Source organism: Sardina pilchardus, chromosome 10 (genome assembly GCF_963854185.1).
Source record: "Sardina pilchardus chromosome 10, fSarPil1.1, whole genome shotgun sequence".
Taxonomy (NCBI): Eukaryota; Metazoa; Chordata; class Actinopteri; order Clupeiformes; family Clupeidae; genus Sardina; species Sardina pilchardus.
Window position 1 is genome coordinate 29,811,123 of NC_085003.1, and position 18,820 is coordinate 29,829,942.

Sequence of the window (18,820 nt, forward strand, 5' to 3'; positions counted from 1 at the left end):
AAAGGGACCTGATGAAACCTATGAATACAGTATTAGTAATTGTACTGGTCAAACGTTGTAGAACTCCTAGATGTCTTTGTTTTACATGACAACTCTCAATAATTCTTTATGTCAATAGGAACATAACAAATGAACCTTTTGGTTTTTAATTATGGCATCACATGTAGCAAATGCATCACATCATTGCAAGGATCTTCGGCATAGCCAAAACAAATTCAGCTCGATTCAGCTCCACTACAGTCACTCTAATCAGAATTTAGGGTAATTTGGTGTTAACTGTAACCATTTTTGAGGCCGTTTAAAACGCACCAAATCAACAGGCCACCTGTTCACCACTCAACAGCCGCAGAAAATAGTTACAGTTAACCCCAAAGTACAGAATTTAGTTAGGCCTACGTTACGTCTTCACTTTATGTGGGTTTAGTTGAAAACAATGTGCGTTGCTGGCATGCTTTTAACGTTACCACATAAACACGATGACTAATTTTATCACGTATCATTTTAAGTAGGCCTACATATTTTCATACAAACAAACAAGCACCATATCACAAGCAAACAATCTATTCCTCCGTTCTGCTTACTTTCGCCTTGCTACCCATATTCTAATATAACGCTGGAATTGCTTAAATGGTAGTATAAGACATAGTTATAGATATAGAAGTTACTTACGTCTCATCGGTTTAGCTGCAATTTCTCTGCTATCGTAGCTTCTCCGTAATTCTCCGTGGCTTCGACGAGGACTTCAGGGGACTTTTACAAACTGATAAAAGGAAGTCAAACTCCGGAAATTAAGCATTTCCCAGAATGCAGTGCAAAGCTCCTTCTGATTGGTTGACTATTCACGACAGGAACGCCTAATTGGGGAGTTTCTTGCAACATATGTAACGCCCATGCCGCAGACCGACCCTCCTCAATACTTTTGGCAATGTAGTGTATGTCTTTTACGTAAGAGTGCAGTCGGACTATTTTGGGATTGCGTGTCTAAACACCTCAAGGTTGCATCATGCATCATCGAGCGGTAAGGAACTAACAGGAAGTCTTCAGGATATGTGCCACTAAAGTGATGAGTTCCTGTGTTTTGTCTGTGTGTATGTCTGTGTGTATGTCTGTGTGTATGTCTGTGTGTATGTCTGTGTTTGTGTGTGTGCACATCGCTGTCTCCCTGCTTTGTTTCACAAATAACCGAAACTCTCATGAGTTCTCATTCATTTTGTATTAAGCCACTCCTTTACCGTTGCCCCAAAGTACATGATCTCATAGGTTTGACACACATCTGTATGCAGCCTATGGTGGATTGGCTTGATTTGTAAATACAACATTGAGGTCTTGAAGGTGCTATGTGAAGTTTATTTTTTTAAGTTTAAATTATTCAAAAATGACCTAGAAATAGCACATGAAGGAACAACCTTTTTGCTGACTAAATATACGCAAGGCAATGAAAGAGTGCTGTGTGACTGTGTTTTTGACAATCCAAAGCTCGTACTCCTTTAAAGGGATATTCCGCCATTTTTGGAAATACGCTCATTTTCCACCTCCCCTCGAGCAAAACAATCGATATTTACCTTGCTCCCGTTCATCCAGCCATTCTGTGAGTCTGGCGATACAACTTTTAGCTTCAGCCTAGCAGAGATCATTGAATCGGATTAGACCATTAGCTTCTCGCCTGCTAGCTTCATGTTTAAAAGTGACTAAGATTTCTGGTAATTTTCCCATTTAAAACGTGTCTCCTCTCAAGTTAGAAAGTGCAATAAGACCAACTGAAAATGAAACCTGGCGTTTTTCTAGGCTGATTTGACATGGAACTACACTCTCATCTGGCGTAATAATCAAGGCAACTTGCAAACGTACCATAGGCGCAGTGATATCGTACACAGCATCTGAAAATAGTCCCCATAGACAACAACCAGTAGTAGTGCCAGTAGTTTGCAAGTTGCCTTGATTATTACGCCAGATGAGAGTGTAGTTCCATGTCAAATCAGCCTAGAAAAACGCCAGGTTTCATTTTCAGTTGGTCTTATTGCACTTTCTAACTTGAGAGGAGACACGTTTTAAATGGGAAAATTACCAGAAATCTTAGTCACTTTTAAACATGAAGCTAGCAGGCGAGAAGCTAATGGTCTAATCCGATTCAATGATCTATACTAGGCTGAAGCTAAAAGTTGCATCGGCAGACTCACAGAATGGCTGGATGAACGGGAGCAAGGTAAATATCGATTGTTTTGCTCGAGGGGAGGTGGAAAATGAGCGTATTTCCAAAAATGGCGGAATATCCCTTTAAACACAGACTGTGTTTTAGTCTGCGTTGAAGTGTTGTTTGCGTACAGTCTTAGTTACGTCAACATGCCTGACGTGCCAACCCACCCCCCCCCCCCGTCTGAACGAACGAACGGAAACATTAGTAATTACTTTGAAATACACAACATATACTGAACTGATGACAAATGTGTCTGTGCCTGTCTTTTTCTTTGATCATGTTCCTGTTTACCTGGTCCACACAGGTATCCGCCATGCTTACTATTAAGTATAGCACACAAAATCGACCGCAGTGTTGGTTTCTCTTCCTCTCAGTACCCCTCCATAACCGAAAGTCACACACAGGCATCTTATGTGAACTCATTCAAAGTCTCACTTCAAAGACAGTAATATCTAGAGGATCACTAATCACATCATTAATGCTCCCTTGGGTCATGTTAATATTACATGGATTTGATTACCGCTTGGTAATTCCGGGTGTATCTGCGGGTTACTAACGCCCCCTTTACGCCCAATCACACCTGGTAGTGATCCTTATCAGGGACTTACTCCCATTCTCGTCGAAACGTCGAAACGTTAGTCAATGTTTTGCACCTTTTAAATAAATACTAAAGAAGACATCTGCGTGGCACCGGCATTCCTCTTCTTTTCATACACTATCTGTCCTGGCCTGGTTGCGCCAGATTGTCGCACAACTGCAGAAGCGCAGAGAACTTTCCTTTGTTTACGTTAAATTATATCATCTCTTGTCATGTTAATATTACATGGATTCGATAGTCCGCTCAGATTTGATGTAGTCCAGTACCCTGCCTCCTTAATTGGCTGACTTGTTTCTCAGTTTGGCCTGTCTAAAGGGAATGTGTACACTTCCAAGTGTTTACACTGTGGCTAACGGAGCCTGGAGTGCTGGTGGGATGCATACAGAGTTTTCCTGGAAGTTTATGTCTAGGGCATAGGAGTTTGATACCCGATGTTGCGGTTCAGACCATATCAAGTTAAGGTTTAGCTTACAAGACTTGAGTGTTTAGGTTAAAATACTTGAGTGGGTAGTTTACAATACTTGGGTAGTGTTACAACCCAAATTTCAAAAAAGTTAGGACACTTTTACTATGATCAAAATGCTATGATTTACAAATCAAGTCAACCCTATATTTAATTGAGAATAGGTCTAAGACAAAATATCAACTGTTCAAGGAGAGAAATCTCAGAGAAAATATAAGCACATTTGGACTTTGATGCCAGCAACATGTTTCAGAAAAGTTGCGACATTATCAACAAAAGGTTACAAAAGTTGTGTAAGACAGCAAAAGGAGGAACATTTCACAACTTATTAGGTGAACTGGAACAAGATTTGTCTTTGAATTATTCTCAATTAACTATAGGGTTGACATGATTTGTAAATCATAACATCCTTTTTTTTTATTCACATTTTACCATGTGTCCCAACTATTTTTGAAATTCGGGTTTTACAAATCAATATTTCAAGAGGGGGGAAATCCACTCGTATCCTGTATAGCCACTTAAGGTTGTGTGTTTTCCCATTATCATTGTCCATATGTGTTCTTTCCTCAAAATGGGAAGTTGAATATACAGTAGTAACACTCATGTTACAGTAGACCCAGCTTGCCAACAGTCATCAGCCTCATGTTTGGTTTAAAAAAACAAAAAACAAACAAACGGCCATCTTGCCTTCTATTTTTAGCAACTCTGTTGGCCCCTTTGTAATAAGGCTACACATTTCACATCCTCAATCGTGGTGTGTGTGTGTGTGTTTATGTCTGCAAACATGAGTGAAAAGAAGTTACAAAGTCTTTGACGTCACTGTTTGTTTGACTGCCAGGCCTCTCTTGAACCTTTTCCAACCTGTGAGCTTAATGAACAACTTCAGGGAAAGTCTGAGAGAGGGGAAGTACCTCACAGGTCATTGAACCTATGAAGTTAAAATTTTGTATGTGATGAACATATTGCATGTGACCTAAGGGTCGTCCAGGAGTTCACAGCGCCTCACACACTAATGCCGTGCTTTTGCTGTGTTTTACAGTGGTGCACGCATTGTATACTCTTGACTGCTAATAACAAAAGAAAAGTCTTAAATGTTAAGCAATAGCGGGCGGTATGTTCCCTGTTCCCTGTTTCTCAATGCTTGCAGTTAGTGAACATGGAGTGAAGTAAAGCACCATACTCTAGATCAGGGTTCCTAAACTTTTCCAAGATAAGGACCGACCAAATACCCCAAAAGCCCGCCTTTTACAATAGGTCTTATTAAACCTATTCACAATGCTAAATCAAACTCATCCTCTTTTATCCGTTATTTAACCAGGGTAGTCACTTTGAGACAGAAGTCTCCTCTCCAAGTGAGCGCTGGCCATGGTAGGCATTCATACTAGTATGTGAAAATTACATTTGGGTCTTACTGCTTGATGAGAGCTGTCACTCCACTGTTATTCCCAGTCATAGCAATAGCCTTGTCTGAACACACTCCCACGCAACAAGACTGGTCAAGTCTATTTGTCTTAGCGTACTCGTTCACAGCTTGAAAAATAGCTCCGTTTGGCTCTACTTTCAAAAAGGTGTAAATTAAAGCAGCTAGCGAATGTAAATAGCACGAGCACTCATGAATGTCATAGACTTCACCAGGGCTACACTGACTGTTTACGCAATTCGGTTCCGACGTCACGGGCCCAACAGCTTTTTTTGTGATAAGACTTTTAGTGGCGCAGCGAGACGTTTTTTGCAACTTGTAAACTTTGTCATGATCACCTCCATTTTAGCGATTGTAAAACAAAATCGCTAAACTTTAACAGAGTAATTACTTTAGTTGTGCAGCCAGATGATATATTCAAGGGTAACTCCAGGCTTCCGTGAAAAATAGGATTTGATTAGGCAACAAGTCAGTAGTAAGATGACAATTTTCTTAAAGGCTACTTAGAATAGCTAAATGTTTTTATTATTATTATTAATTTTTTTTTTTTTATTTTGTCTAAAAACAAAAACAGTCATTTGACCTGGAAAGAAATTTATCATCCCATTATTTCATGATCACTTAAAAACCGAATGACCGAGGTGTTTCAATAGATACCAGCCATCAGAAAGAATATCATGGAAAATATGATGTTCAGCTGTGTAATTATTCTGTATGTGGTTGTCTTTTCATTCATTCATTCATTCATTCATTCAATAATTCAATCAATCATTCAATCAATCAATCAATCACTCATTCATTCATTCTGGCTTCCTTGCTTTAAATCCAATCCTTGCTTTTTCCTGTCCGTTGAAGGCCTTGTAGTCTTCTGGTCGAAACTGAATGTGAGGAATGCAGATCTTCTCAGAATCTCCTTCATCAGCCCTGGATCACTATCAGATTTTAGTTTCCTGCTTGTATCTTTCCACATCTTTCCACAACCACAGCCCAGCCAACCCACACACACATAGAATGGGAATCCTTTAGGTCAACCCCCAGGTTGCGTTACCCAAATATTTTCCGTCATTGACACAATGTTTGATAACTGATAATTGTGGTACGACGGCAGAAAACTTTGATGGCTGTCTATCATTTTCACTGATTAGAACACTGATGACTGCATAGCTTCCAAAGCTCAGTTCAGATTGCGGCCGCAACCCTTGTGTTTCGTTGCGAACAACGCCCATTAGCGGTTTTAAAAGTAGTGTAACTTATGACTTCATGGGGCTTATTGCTTAAAGAAAGTAGTCTCTCCTCTGATCCAAGCTCTTGTTTCAAGGAAATTACGAAATCGATTTTCTAAGTTACCATTTGACATTTCCTTGTGACAATTCCAGGTTAAATGCTTGAGAAATGAGTGCATATCTGAGAGTATCTGACAGCTTCACTGTAAATTTCCAGGCCACATGTGATTGTTTTAATGCCAAATTGACATTACACTTAAAACATTACACTTTTTTTTTTTTTTTGCAACCCAATCAAAATGAAAGTCTAACACAACCTCTTGTATTATTTTCTTTTAGTATCCTACATAGTAAAAATATCCTGAACGTAGTTGTAGGCATGTTTTGGATTACACATTTTTCAGTTTTATAATTTCTTTAAAGAAATAAATTCATTATAATTTCTCTGATCGTAGTAGTACAACATGTGCGTTTGGGTGTTTGGACAGGACACCATAGTGGGGACCATGAAGCAGCTGTAGTGGCACTTGCCTGTGTAATGGTTGGCCCATATCTGTGGAAACATCTGCTTACTGGGATGCATTCGTCCTATTCAGGATTAAAGTCCTCGTTACATTTCTGTATCTCAAGTCTTTCTGTTAGAAGTGCATTGTTGTATCTGAAGTGCAAGCTTCGACAGCAGATTTTCATTTCTGCTGGTTTTTCGAGGGCAGTATAGGGGGCCTGAAAGTTATTGCAGTCTTGAGCAAAATCTTTGATCTTGAACAACCCAGTTGCAGCAACCCTGGCAATATTGCAATAATTGCAACAGTTCTACTTGATGGGCCATTAGAAATCCAATATGTACTGAATATTATGCTTTTGGTCACACACCCTTCATTCATGAGTCTATCAGTGCATCTCGTATCACAATGCCACACAGTGATAACACGAGCCATAACTATCCTTGCTTACCTAATGTTTACTCACTTACTTACACGCGCACACACACACAGACAAAGGCACACACATAGTGTTTTTTACGTCATCCTTGAAACTTTCTCGAATGTTTTATTATTATTATTATAGCTGCGTGTGACGCTTATGGAGTTATCCATTTACATGGGCAAGTCAAGTTAAAAGATCTGGATTTCTTGACAATGTCAAAATCACTGCCAGTTAAGTTGTGTAAATAGTGCCCCTGGGTAACTGACGTATTACAATTACACTATTGTTCTCCTGCAAGGCATTTCTGTCAGTCAAGGAGGAATTGCATGTTCCGTGTGAATGTTTAGAATGGCATCCAGTTCACCCTTGCAAGTTCTTCGAAAACAATTGGCAGAATTACCGCAACACTGTTTCGACAAGAAAACGAAAATGTCATCTGTCACAAGATGACAAGTAGATGTGACGTTTGTTTTTTGTTTTGTTTTTTATTCCAAGAGTTGTGAAGTCACAAAGATGTCAGAGGACCCTGTTTCGTGTAGCCAACAATGGCAATCACGTGGTCTTTAGTGGACATGTTTTAAAACTACCCAGGCCTGGTGGTTACAGCGTGACCCACTTAGTCACTTGCCTTTCTCTGCGAACCTGAGAGATATGAAAGCTGAGTGGTTTCCAATAGAAATAACCAGTAACACACAGTGAACCCGTAAAAAGCACAACTCACCTTTTAAGCTTTAGGTTTCTTGAATACATACGACATGACGAGCCCATCAGAAGCCAAACCCAATACAGAAGAATAGGACATACATTGTAGTAATGTGTAAGAGAAATGAGTTTGATTTTCTGAAACAAAATGGTACAGTTTTCCAGCATCAATGTTTTTTGTTTGTGCTGGACATCTTGGTGTCTATGGCTTGTTCATGAGCTTTACTGTGTCTGCTTTTGTAGTGTATTTAGTGTTGCATGAAGCAGGAACACACTGTTGGGTTGGGCTGATTGCTTCTGTTTATTATTATGTGGCTACGTTAATGTGGACTAGTGGTAATGGAACACATGATTCATCTGTATTATCAGATTGGAATTTTGCTTCTCTTTTTTGTTGCTCTCTCTTACTCACACACACACACACACACACACACACACACATACACACACACTTTTTTTCTCTCTCTCTCTCTCTCTCTCTCTCTCACTGTCTCTAATTTGCGCTCTATTTCTCTCTCTCTCTCATTCTCCCACTTTCGCTTTTTCTTCACCTCCGTCTCTCAGGCCCATGGAGCCCGGGGGCGGCCCGGTGAAGAAGGACATGGTCCCTATGATCAAGCGTCCCGATGAGTGGAAGGACCCGTGGCGCCGATCCAAATCCCCCCGCAGGCGTCCGGGCATGACCGGCTCTCCCCCACGTGGCAGGCGACGACACCGGCCCTCTGGTTCCTCCGTTTCACTGTCCAACTCCTCCAGGTACACACACACACACACACACACACACACACACACTCATGGTACAAACTGTGTGAGACATGTTAGCCAAATTTGCAAACTCATTTCAGATGCACACTCCTAGAGATCTACTGTATGCATACCTATATGTCCATGTGCTATGACAAATCGTGTGTGTGTGTGTGTGTGTGTGTTTGTGTTTGTAGGTCGTCATCCCACTCCTCGTCCTACACAGGCTCTGGCTCATCTCGTTCAAGATCTCGGTCCTCCTCCTTCAGCTCCTACTCCAGCCACTCTTCACAGCACAGCTCTTTCAGTGGCAGCCGCTCACGGTAACACTCACTCTCTCACACACACTCACACACACACACACAGACACACTCCTCCTTCAGCTCCTACTCCAGCCACTCTTCACAGCACAGCTCTTTCAGTGGCAGCCGCTCACGGTAACACTCACTCTCTCACACACACTCACACACACACACAGACACACTCCTCCTACAGCTCCTTCTTCAGCCACTCTTCAGAGCACAGCTCTTTCAGTGGCAGCCGCTCATGGGAACACACACACACTCACACACACACACACACTTCTCCTTCAACTCCTACTCAAGTCTTCACATTGTACACACTCTAACACATACACTACTCACAAAAAGTTAGGGATATCTGGCTTTCGGGTGCAATTTAATGCTTCAGTACAGAAAGACATGTGCATTAAAAAATTTAGAGAAGGTCACATTAAGTTCACCTGTAAAGGTTATAGTGGATTTTACGTTCATCCTGAAATTTCACTCAAAAGCCGAAAATCTTTGACTTTTGTGAGTTGTGTATATGGTTGTTCACAACCATACAAACAGGAAAGCTGAAGCCATGATGTGCGTCCAGCTGTATTAAGTCATGTTCAACTCTTGTCTCAAACTCCAGATCCAGATCCTTCTCATCCTCGCCTTCGCCCTCCCCCCACCCAGCTGTTCAGAGGAACGCAGCAAAGCCCAAACCAGACCAGCCTCCTGTGGTCTCAAAAGGGTATGCACCTAACACCCACATACACGCACACACACACCTAACATATACATGCACATACGTGCACCTAACACACACATACACGCACACACACACCTAACATATACATGCACATACGTGCACCTAACACACACATACACGCACACACACACCTAACATATACATGCACATACGTGCACCTAACACACACACACACACACACACACACACACCTAACATATACATGCACATACGTGCCCCTAACACACACACACACGCACACACACACCTAACATATACATGCACATACGTGCACCCAACACGCACATACACGCACACACACACCTAACATATACATGCACATACGTGCACCTAACACACACACACACACACACACACACACACCTAACATATACATGCACATACGTGCGCCTAACACGCACATACACACACACACACACACCTAACATATACATGCACATACGTGCACCTAACACACACACATACACACACGCACATACACGCACACACACACCTAACATATACATGCACATACGTGCACCTAACACACACACACACACACACACACACACACACACACACACACACAGACACACGCACATATATGCACTTAACACGCGCACACGCATACTGTTCATCCTGTCGGGAATTATTTTCCGATAATGACCGGCGTTCTATACATTATCCCTTACTTGTTATCTGATATTGATACAATGGGCTTGTAAAATGGCCATTGTAGTGACGATGTCGGTTAATCAGTCTCTGAGTAGTTCACCTTCCTTTTCCTCTTTGGTCTCCCGAGTCAATAATAGCGTAGTAGTAGTAACCAAGGCAGTGATGTGGTTTTCACAGAATATTTCTATCTGAATAGCAGAAGATAATTTGAATTAGACAAGCTTGAATTTAAGTTATGGCTATGGCAAGATCACAAGGTAGTTTCTAAGTGTTTAAATACAGAGAATGTTAGCAAAAAAGCTAGAATAAGTCTTGGCGAACTTCAAACTTCATTTCTAAAGAACTTTTTTGATAACATGGTATACACAGACCTGCCAACTTGTATGCATTCTGCGTAGCAACCACACCTTTTCACATCAAAGTGCGCCTTAGCTATTTTTCACTTTGCAAAAACGAGCAGACATTCAACTTCTTCGGATCTCTCCCAGGACCATGTGATTTAGAATATTCCGCAAATCTATTTCATGTGATGGTGAAATACAGAGAGAAAGTGACAAGTGAAAATGACGGGCAAAACTTAATGGCCTCTCGTTATGCTATTTTTTTTTTTTTTTTTTTTTTTCAGTCAGCCAGTGTGTTAAATGACAGACTTGATTAGGTGAATTCCCTCAGCTTTCATTTTATTCCGAAATTAACAAATCTCCACTGTGTGAGAATGTAGAATGTCACTAGAGGTGGAAGTACACAATTCCTCTACTTAACCGAAAGTATAGATACGCCATGTCAAATATTACTCCAATACAAGTGAAAGTTGATCATAAGTATTCAGAAGTATTTTTCCTTTTTTTAATGTATTGAAATGTGATGTTTATTTGATCAAAAATAAGATGTACATCCTTTGGTTGGTCATAGAATTTGAAGAGACCTTTAGTCCCTTACCAAACAAAAACATTTTACCCATTTTCATAGCTTTGCAACTGTTCAGGTGGATGCAATAATATAATAATTTAAATCATTATCCATTATTCATTCAATCTCAAATCTAAATCATTTTCACTGCCGAATATGAAACCAGACAATTCAATTATGAGTAGATTATTTATCATTTAATAATATAAACTAAAGATCTAGCTATGTGGTGAATGTCATGTGATTGTCTAATTTCATTCGAGTTTCACAATCCTGATGAAGAATAGCTTGGTTAACACCAGACCGCTTCTCAAATCTAAATTGCTAGCAGTTTCGTCTGGGTTCTCCCAAGGGACGTGGAAGATGTTCTGATGAAGAATCTGTTGTGACCATCATTACCACAGTTCAAATTTAGCTATTGAAAAATGAAACTTCAAGATGGTCTATCGCATTCTTGCGTTTAAGGAATGAAATGTGGTTAAAAGTAACGAGTACTTTATGCTCACAATTCAAATGTAGTGGAGTCAAAAGTACAATATTTCAAATGTAGTGGAGTCACACATTTCCCAAAATATTAACACCTAGGTAAAGTATAGATTCTGAAATCATACTTAAGTGCAGTAATCAACTAAATGTACTTTGCGTTGTGATGCTACTATCTACCTCTGAAATTCACCTATGCCTAATCGTTTGGTGTCGTCTTGTTAAGTTATTGCTTGTGTTAACCAGTAATTTCAGTCAGCATTATATTTTACACACATCACTGATTGTTTTCATAACTATAAGGCACTTAGGCGGTGCAGACCAAGGTCAAATAGCCATTAATAACAAGTCTGAAGTGGACCTAGGCTTAATATTTCTGGCTGCTCAGTGAGGAGTGTTCATTTTGCATTTAAAAGATATAGCATACAAAGCATTTTTCTTGATTATTAATGCAAAAACAAGTGAGAACTAATAATAGGCCTCCAGATAGTGATTGCACACCTACTCTATGTTGATAAAAGTATTTGCTCACCTGCCTCAACTGATATATGAACTTCAGTCACACCCCATTCTTAATCCATAGAGTTTAATATGATGTTGATCCACTCTACTACTATAGCAACTATAACAGCTTCAACTCTTCTGGGAAGGCTTTGCACAAGGTTTAGGAGTGTGTTTATGTGAATTCTTGACCATTCTTTCAGAAGCACATTTGTGAGGTCACACACCGATGTTGGACGAGGAGACTGGCTCTCAGTTTCTGCTCTAATTCATCCCAAAGGTGCTCTATTGGGTTGAGGTCAGGACTGTGCACGCCAGTCAAGTTCATCCACAACAAACTGTGTCATCCATGTCTTTATGGACCTTGCTTTGTGCACTGGTGCACAGTCATGTTGGAACAGGAAGGGGCCATCCCCGAGCTGGCCTCGGTCTCTTAGTTCCAGTGAAAGGAACTCTGAATGCTAACCAAGAGATTTCATGCTCCCAACTTTGTGGGAACAGTTTGGGGATGGCCCCATCCCGTTTCAACATGACTGTACACCACTACACAAAGCAAAGTCCATAAATACTCTTAAACCTTGTAGAAAGCCTTCACAAAAGAGGTTAAGCTTATAACTGCAAAGAGTCACTTCCATACTTAATTAAGTATGGGATGCCCTCTTCCAAATGCTCCCCTCTGGGAGAAGGCTACGGCTCCCAAGAGCAGTGAAGTCCCGGCATCGCCTGAGCTTCTTCCCTACAGCTGCCAGGCTTTTCAATCACAGCTCGAACTCTCTCTGGGACTGAATGCACTGACGCACTGTTTGCACCTTTTACTGTCTGTCCACTGCACTTTACTGCTCACTGCCTGGCATAGCATCAGCACTTTCAACATTACTACCTCAGCATCTACCGTCACTATTGTCATGTCTATGTCTATTTTATGTCTGTTACTGTCAACCATATCCATACGTGAATGGCTGTAAAACATTCCTATTGTGCGTCTTCACTATATGGCAATACATCTAGCCTTGACCTTGACCTTGACCTTAAGTTCATATGTAACTCAAGACAGGTGAACAAATACTTTTGGCAATATAGTGTTATATCTTGGGAACATGCAGTCATTGCATTGTGCCAGTAAGTGCATGTGCAAGTGAAATTCTTCAAAAGGAATCAGTAATTTGCATTAGTCACCAGGTAATAATTGAACGTATTTAAAAAAAAAAAATGTTGATGTTGGAATAACATGAAAGTGGTATCCATGTCTTTACAAAAGAGTTGTAAAGCTTATACATTGATTTTGCGAAATGTATTCAGCTATGAGGATAACATTGTTTTAATATGGGTTTGTTTCTTTGAACTTGCATAAAACACTGTCCTGCGGCTTAAACACAATGTGGCTTATACGCGGGAAATTACTGTTATAATAATGGGATGAAAAGAGGTACTCTGGTATAATGCATCAAATGGCAACATTTTATGTTTAAAATGGTACATTGTCCCAAACAAGCAAGCAAACAAACAAACAAATCAATAGATAAATAAAACTCAACTCATATGGAGTGTTTGAGTGCATTGCCTGTATTTCCCTGCAGCTCCATTATGCCTCCATAAGCTTAACAAGCTCTACCCCCTACAGCCCCATGCAGAAGCCTGCCACCGTGCCCCCACCACGCCGAGACAAACCCCCTCCCAAAAAGATGCCGAGCCCCAGCCAGCCCGGTCAGCCCCCTAGCGACGGGCCAAAGCCCCCAGTCCTGAGGGACCCGGTCAAACAGCCCCCCAACGCCAGGGAGGGCCGCAGAAAAGACAGGCCGCATCCGCCACGGAGGTAAAGATCTCTCTCTCTCTGTCTCTCTCTCTGTCTCTGTCTCTCTTGCTCTCTCTCTCTCTCTCTCTCTCTCTCTCTCTCTCTCTCTCTCTCTCTCTCTCTACCTCTACCTCTACCTCTACCTCTCCCTACCTCTACCTCTCTCTGAGTGTGTTTATTTGTGTATGTTTGAGGTGCTTTTTTGTGTGTGCACAGGATGTACAAGTGTTTTTATCGATGTGCACTTATATGTGTGTGTTTGAATATGCACGCCCTCATTTTTGCATCTGTGTGTGTTTGCTCACACCTTTGAGTGCCCTGGAATGTGTTCCCTGTTTGGTCAATTTGATTTGCATGCTTAATGTGGGTGGCCATGACATCAGTGGCACTTTGATAAAGCTTTGGGTGTGTTTGTGTGTCTGTTAGGCTGGTCTCTGGCCGAATGATGTTTGTGTGTGTGTGTGTGTGTGATAGCGAGGGTGTCAGCATGCATGTTTGTATAACCTCTACGTGGAAGATCCCATAGTACAATTTTGTGGTCAGTAAGAGGAAGGACTGGAAAAGCCACCTACAGCTACTCCTACAAACACACACACACACACACACACACACACACACACCCCGACACACACCAACACAAACAAACAAGCACACACTGTGGAACACACTGTGGAACACCCTGTGGGGGGAAGTTGCTGCTCCCTGGTGTGTCCAGACACAGGGCTGCTGTTGTCCTGCTGTTGCTGCACCGCCCACAGACTCCCCCTCACTGCAGCCCTTGGCCAGCCTTTTCACACCACACTCTCCCAGAGCAGCACACACACACACAGGCCTGTTCCGCACCGCTGACGCCACCAGCGGTGTCATACGAGTGCTCCCGTCCGTGACGGAGTGTCCCCCCACACGTGTGTCCCCCAGGCATGCTGTGTGGGCTTTGAAGCCAGGAGCTGAATCTCATCGAGTTGCCCTGTTGTCTCGGAAAGTGTGCAAAGATGAATCCAAGAAAGACCTTTTTTTTTTTTTAGACTGGCTGTGAGAGCTCTGTGAAAGTGCTGCGGTTTAGTGTGTTTTTGTGTTTTGTTCCATTTGTAGAACTCTGTCCAGGAAAGGAAATATTTGTGCTACAAAAAAATATGAATGAACAAGGCTTGGAATGTTGTTAAGCTTGTTAGTTGATGTTTAAAAAATTCCATTCAAGTGTACCCAGTTGTGCATCAACATTACAGTTGCAGTGGAGTGTAGTGCTAAGATCACCGCCAAACAATCAATCAGCCCGGGCTTAGATCCTGAACCCTGCTTTCGATGAAAGAGTCTGCTATATACCATTTTTGTGGAGAACGGCTGCGCACATTCAAAATGTATTTTCACGGGTGCCAGAAAAACGTGTCAGAGAGAGGAGGAGAAGGTTTGCACATTGGTTATGAGAAAATACTTATTTTCCCTAAAAAGGCAATGTTTCAGGCCTGATTAAGATCTTATTGTAGATCAACAACCTGATAAGTTATTATTTACTGATAATTCTACTTTTGAAAAATCCTATTTTATAGCCGGGTCATTCAGGATATATGGTCATTTGAAGTAACTGAAAGAGTTCCCGCTAGCTAGCCAGGGTTTTCACCATTTGTGGTGATAGATTTGTGCTCCAGATCAAAACCCCCCTGCACATCCCTGAATACAAATTATTGCATCTATCAGGAACTTAGCTAGCTTTTATTAGAACCAAGCTATCTTTTATCAGTAAAATATAGCATCAAGCTTCCCGGCTATCAGGGTCATGCATGCTAATTGCAAGGCAAGTTTGTTGACTGTTAGCTTTTCAACAATGCTGTCTTATGTTTGCTCTCTCAAATGTAATTATTTGGTAATTATTGAAAACATATCGATACCTACAACTATAATTGCCAGTCATTTGTACTGCTTAAGCATAACTAGGCACACCCTTCCTAGTTGTTCGGCCTCGAGGCTACGGCCGAACAACACCCGTGGGAATATCCAGCAACAACCCACTCCCACTCGTGCTATATTGCTTAAACAAACAACAAAGGCAAACATGATAATCCCAATGGCAGCCTGCAAGTGTTTGTGTGTGTTCAGCAAAAATAACTGACATTGCGATATGTTTAATGTGGTGAATATCAGAAATTGTGAAGGAACAGTTAAAATGCAAGCATTGGGTCATCAGTGACGAGTTTAAGCATGGAACACAAGTTTAAAGGTTTTGAAAGGTGTTACATTCTTTGTGCTGTAAGTAGGGAAGTTCCTACGGTCGCTGATTAACAACCAAGCCTATTTGACATTACTCAACATGGCACGGACAATGCCACACAACCGGCTTGTGGTATTTGTAAACGTGCATTTGTCACCGCATGTCATACCCAGGACCTGTGACGTACAGTAGATGAGATCTTTAGTAATCTGCAAGTAAGAGGACCTCTGGCTGCTGGCTATTTCATTTAATCCTGCTAGATAATTTATCGGTCACACAGTTGTTAGTCATAAAGCATATACATCAGTCGTTTAGATGCATAAGGGTTTGGATTATGTGTAGAGTTTCCATGTGGGATCAAGTGAAATTCTGTGAAATTACTGTGCAGATTCATGACCGTGCATAGCAGGTTGAAAACACAGTTCCAATACGAAACAACGTGAAATGCATCAAACACAAGCCTGGAAATGAAGATGAATTTAATTAGTGTGTGCGTGCGTGCGTATGTTTGTTTTTGGTGGTTGTATGTTTTTTCTGTATTAGAGGGTGAGTGAGTTTATCTACATCATGTGTGGGAGAGGTTTATTGTTTATTGACACAGCCTCTGTAAATCAAGCTGTCTGCGTGTGTGTGTGTGGGAGGGTGGAGGTGTCATCACTGCCTGGACTTTTCCTCGTGAGCTCGTGGGTGTGTGTGCTGGGGTTTCCTCTTAGCCACAGCTCTATTGTGCTGTCAGTGTGCTCAAATGCCACGGCGTCCCCCCGGTCCCTTCTCCTTTGAATAAAAATCTCCCGCCGCACGCTCTGCCCCCCCCCCCTCTCTCTGCGGTAGTGCCTGTGGCTGGCCAGGGTTAGCACATCTTCCTGATCCAGCGTCCCTGGTCCGGTTCCAGGGAGGTCGTAGGTCACTGGGTTACCCAGGGTGACCTCGGGAGGGAACCGCTGATCTGATTTCAAAACAACATGTCCCTTGTGAGACAGTAGGTGCTAGGTGCAGTGTTCTTGTAGAGATCAGCCAATACTCCTGAAGTCACCTACTGTAGAGGACCCAGGAAGGAACCCCAACGTTGTAGGGGGTTTAGTGCTCTGCGGTGCATTGCAGTGCAACACAAAGCAGTACAGTACTGTACAGTACAGTGCAATGCAAAACAGTAGTTGCTCTGCATAATTCTGTGTGTTTTTCACCCAAGTATTCACTGATTTTTTTGTCATTATTCCTTTCTCTTTTCTTTCTCCTCCTCTTCTTGAACTCCTTCATCTCTTACTGTCCCCCCCCCCCCCCCCCCCCCCACCCACACACACACATCTCCCACATCGCTCATACGGGCCCCTTCTCTCTCCCTCTCTCTTTCTTTCTTTCTTTCTTTCTTGCTGTCTTTCTCTCTGTCTCTCTGTTTTCTTTCTCCTCTTCTTGGACTCCTTCATCTCTCTTTGCCACCCCACCCCACCCCCCCCCCCCCCACACACACACATACCTCCCACGTCACTATCACACGGGTCCTCTCTCTCTCTCTCTCCGCTCTCTCTCGCTCTCTTTCTTTCTTTCTTTCTTTCTTTCTTTCTTTCTTTCTTTCTCTCTTTCTCTCTCTCTCTCTCTCTCAGGCGGACATTGAGTGGCAGTGTGAGTGGTAGTGGCAGCAGTTACTCAGGTTCCAGCTCTCGCTCCCGCTCCTCCTCAGCCTCACACTCACGCTCTGGATCACGCAAGTCTAGGTGACCACACACACACACACACACACACACACACACACACACACACACACGTTTCCACTCCTCAGCCTCACACTCACGCTCTGGATCACGCAAGTCTAGGTGACCACACACACACACACACACACACACACACACACACACACACACACACACACACACACACACACACACACACACGTTTCCACTCCTCAGCCTCACACTCACGCTCTGGATCACGCAAATCTAGGTGACCACACGCTCACACACCCACACACACACACACACACACACACACTTGTTTCCACTCCTCAGCCTCACACTCACGCTCTGGATCACGCAAATCTAGGTGACCACACGCTCACACATCCACACACACGCACACACACACACTTGTTTCCACTCCTCAGCCTCACTCACGCTCTGGATCACGCAAGTCTAGGTGACCACATGCACGCTTGCCTCACACTCTCACTCTAGCCCACGCAAGTCTGTGCAACTCTCTCGTGTGTGCATACACACACACCCCTACAGCGTCATTCCTACAAATTCCACATTGGGTCACATCCAGGTTACAACACACAGCCACACATTCGCACGCACACACCCATACCTTCATGTCACAACAAACACTCTCTCTCTCTCTCTGTCTTTTTCTTTCTTTTTCTTTCTCTCACAGTCTCACGCTCTCACTCACACACACGCGCACACACACACACACACATATAGGGTTGCATCCCAGTGCATTTGCAGTCAAACATATCCACACAAGCAAAACAATCTGTCCATAGACATACACACACACACACACACACACACACACACACACACACACACACACACACACACACACACACACACACACACACACACACACACACACACACACACACACACACACACACACACACACACACACACACACACACCACTGACATTCCCACTCACGCGCAAAGCCACATCAATATTATGAAGAGGTGTGTCAGTTTCCACTGTGTGCTAATCAAAAAAGGAAAACTAACTTTGAACTGTTCTTTCTCTCTCTGTCTCATACCTGATCTTACCTGACTGTGTCATGATTTGCCCATCACTGGTTTGCCCATCCCCAGAAAATCCAGGTACCGAACTTTTCATTCTCTGGAGTTCTTAATGTCTGAAAGCTACTGTATGTCCATCTTTCCTTTACTGATATCTGTTTACCTGCAGTTAGTACAGCATAAGTGATGGCAAGCTTGAACATCAGAAACTTCTGGAACATTCAATTACCCTCACACACTG

The 18,820-nt window shown here is 42.4% G+C and overlaps 1 protein-coding gene across 1 annotated transcript in view; it reads left to right on the plus strand.

Moving 5' to 3' along the window:
* Positions 1–18,820, plus strand: part of zc3h18 (zinc finger CCCH-type containing 18) — a 51,939-nt gene that overhangs the window by 26,414 nt on the left and 6,705 nt on the right. The window contains exons 10-14 of the mRNA XM_062547592.1: positions 8,092–8,283; positions 8,469–8,594; positions 9,190–9,291; positions 13,478–13,669; positions 17,456–17,566. Coding sequence (XP_062403576.1) covers positions 8,092–8,283; positions 8,469–8,594; positions 9,190–9,291; positions 13,478–13,669; positions 17,456–17,566 — 723 coding nt within the window. The remainder of the gene's footprint in view (positions 1–8,091; positions 8,284–8,468; positions 8,595–9,189; positions 9,292–13,477; positions 13,670–17,455; positions 17,567–18,820) is intronic.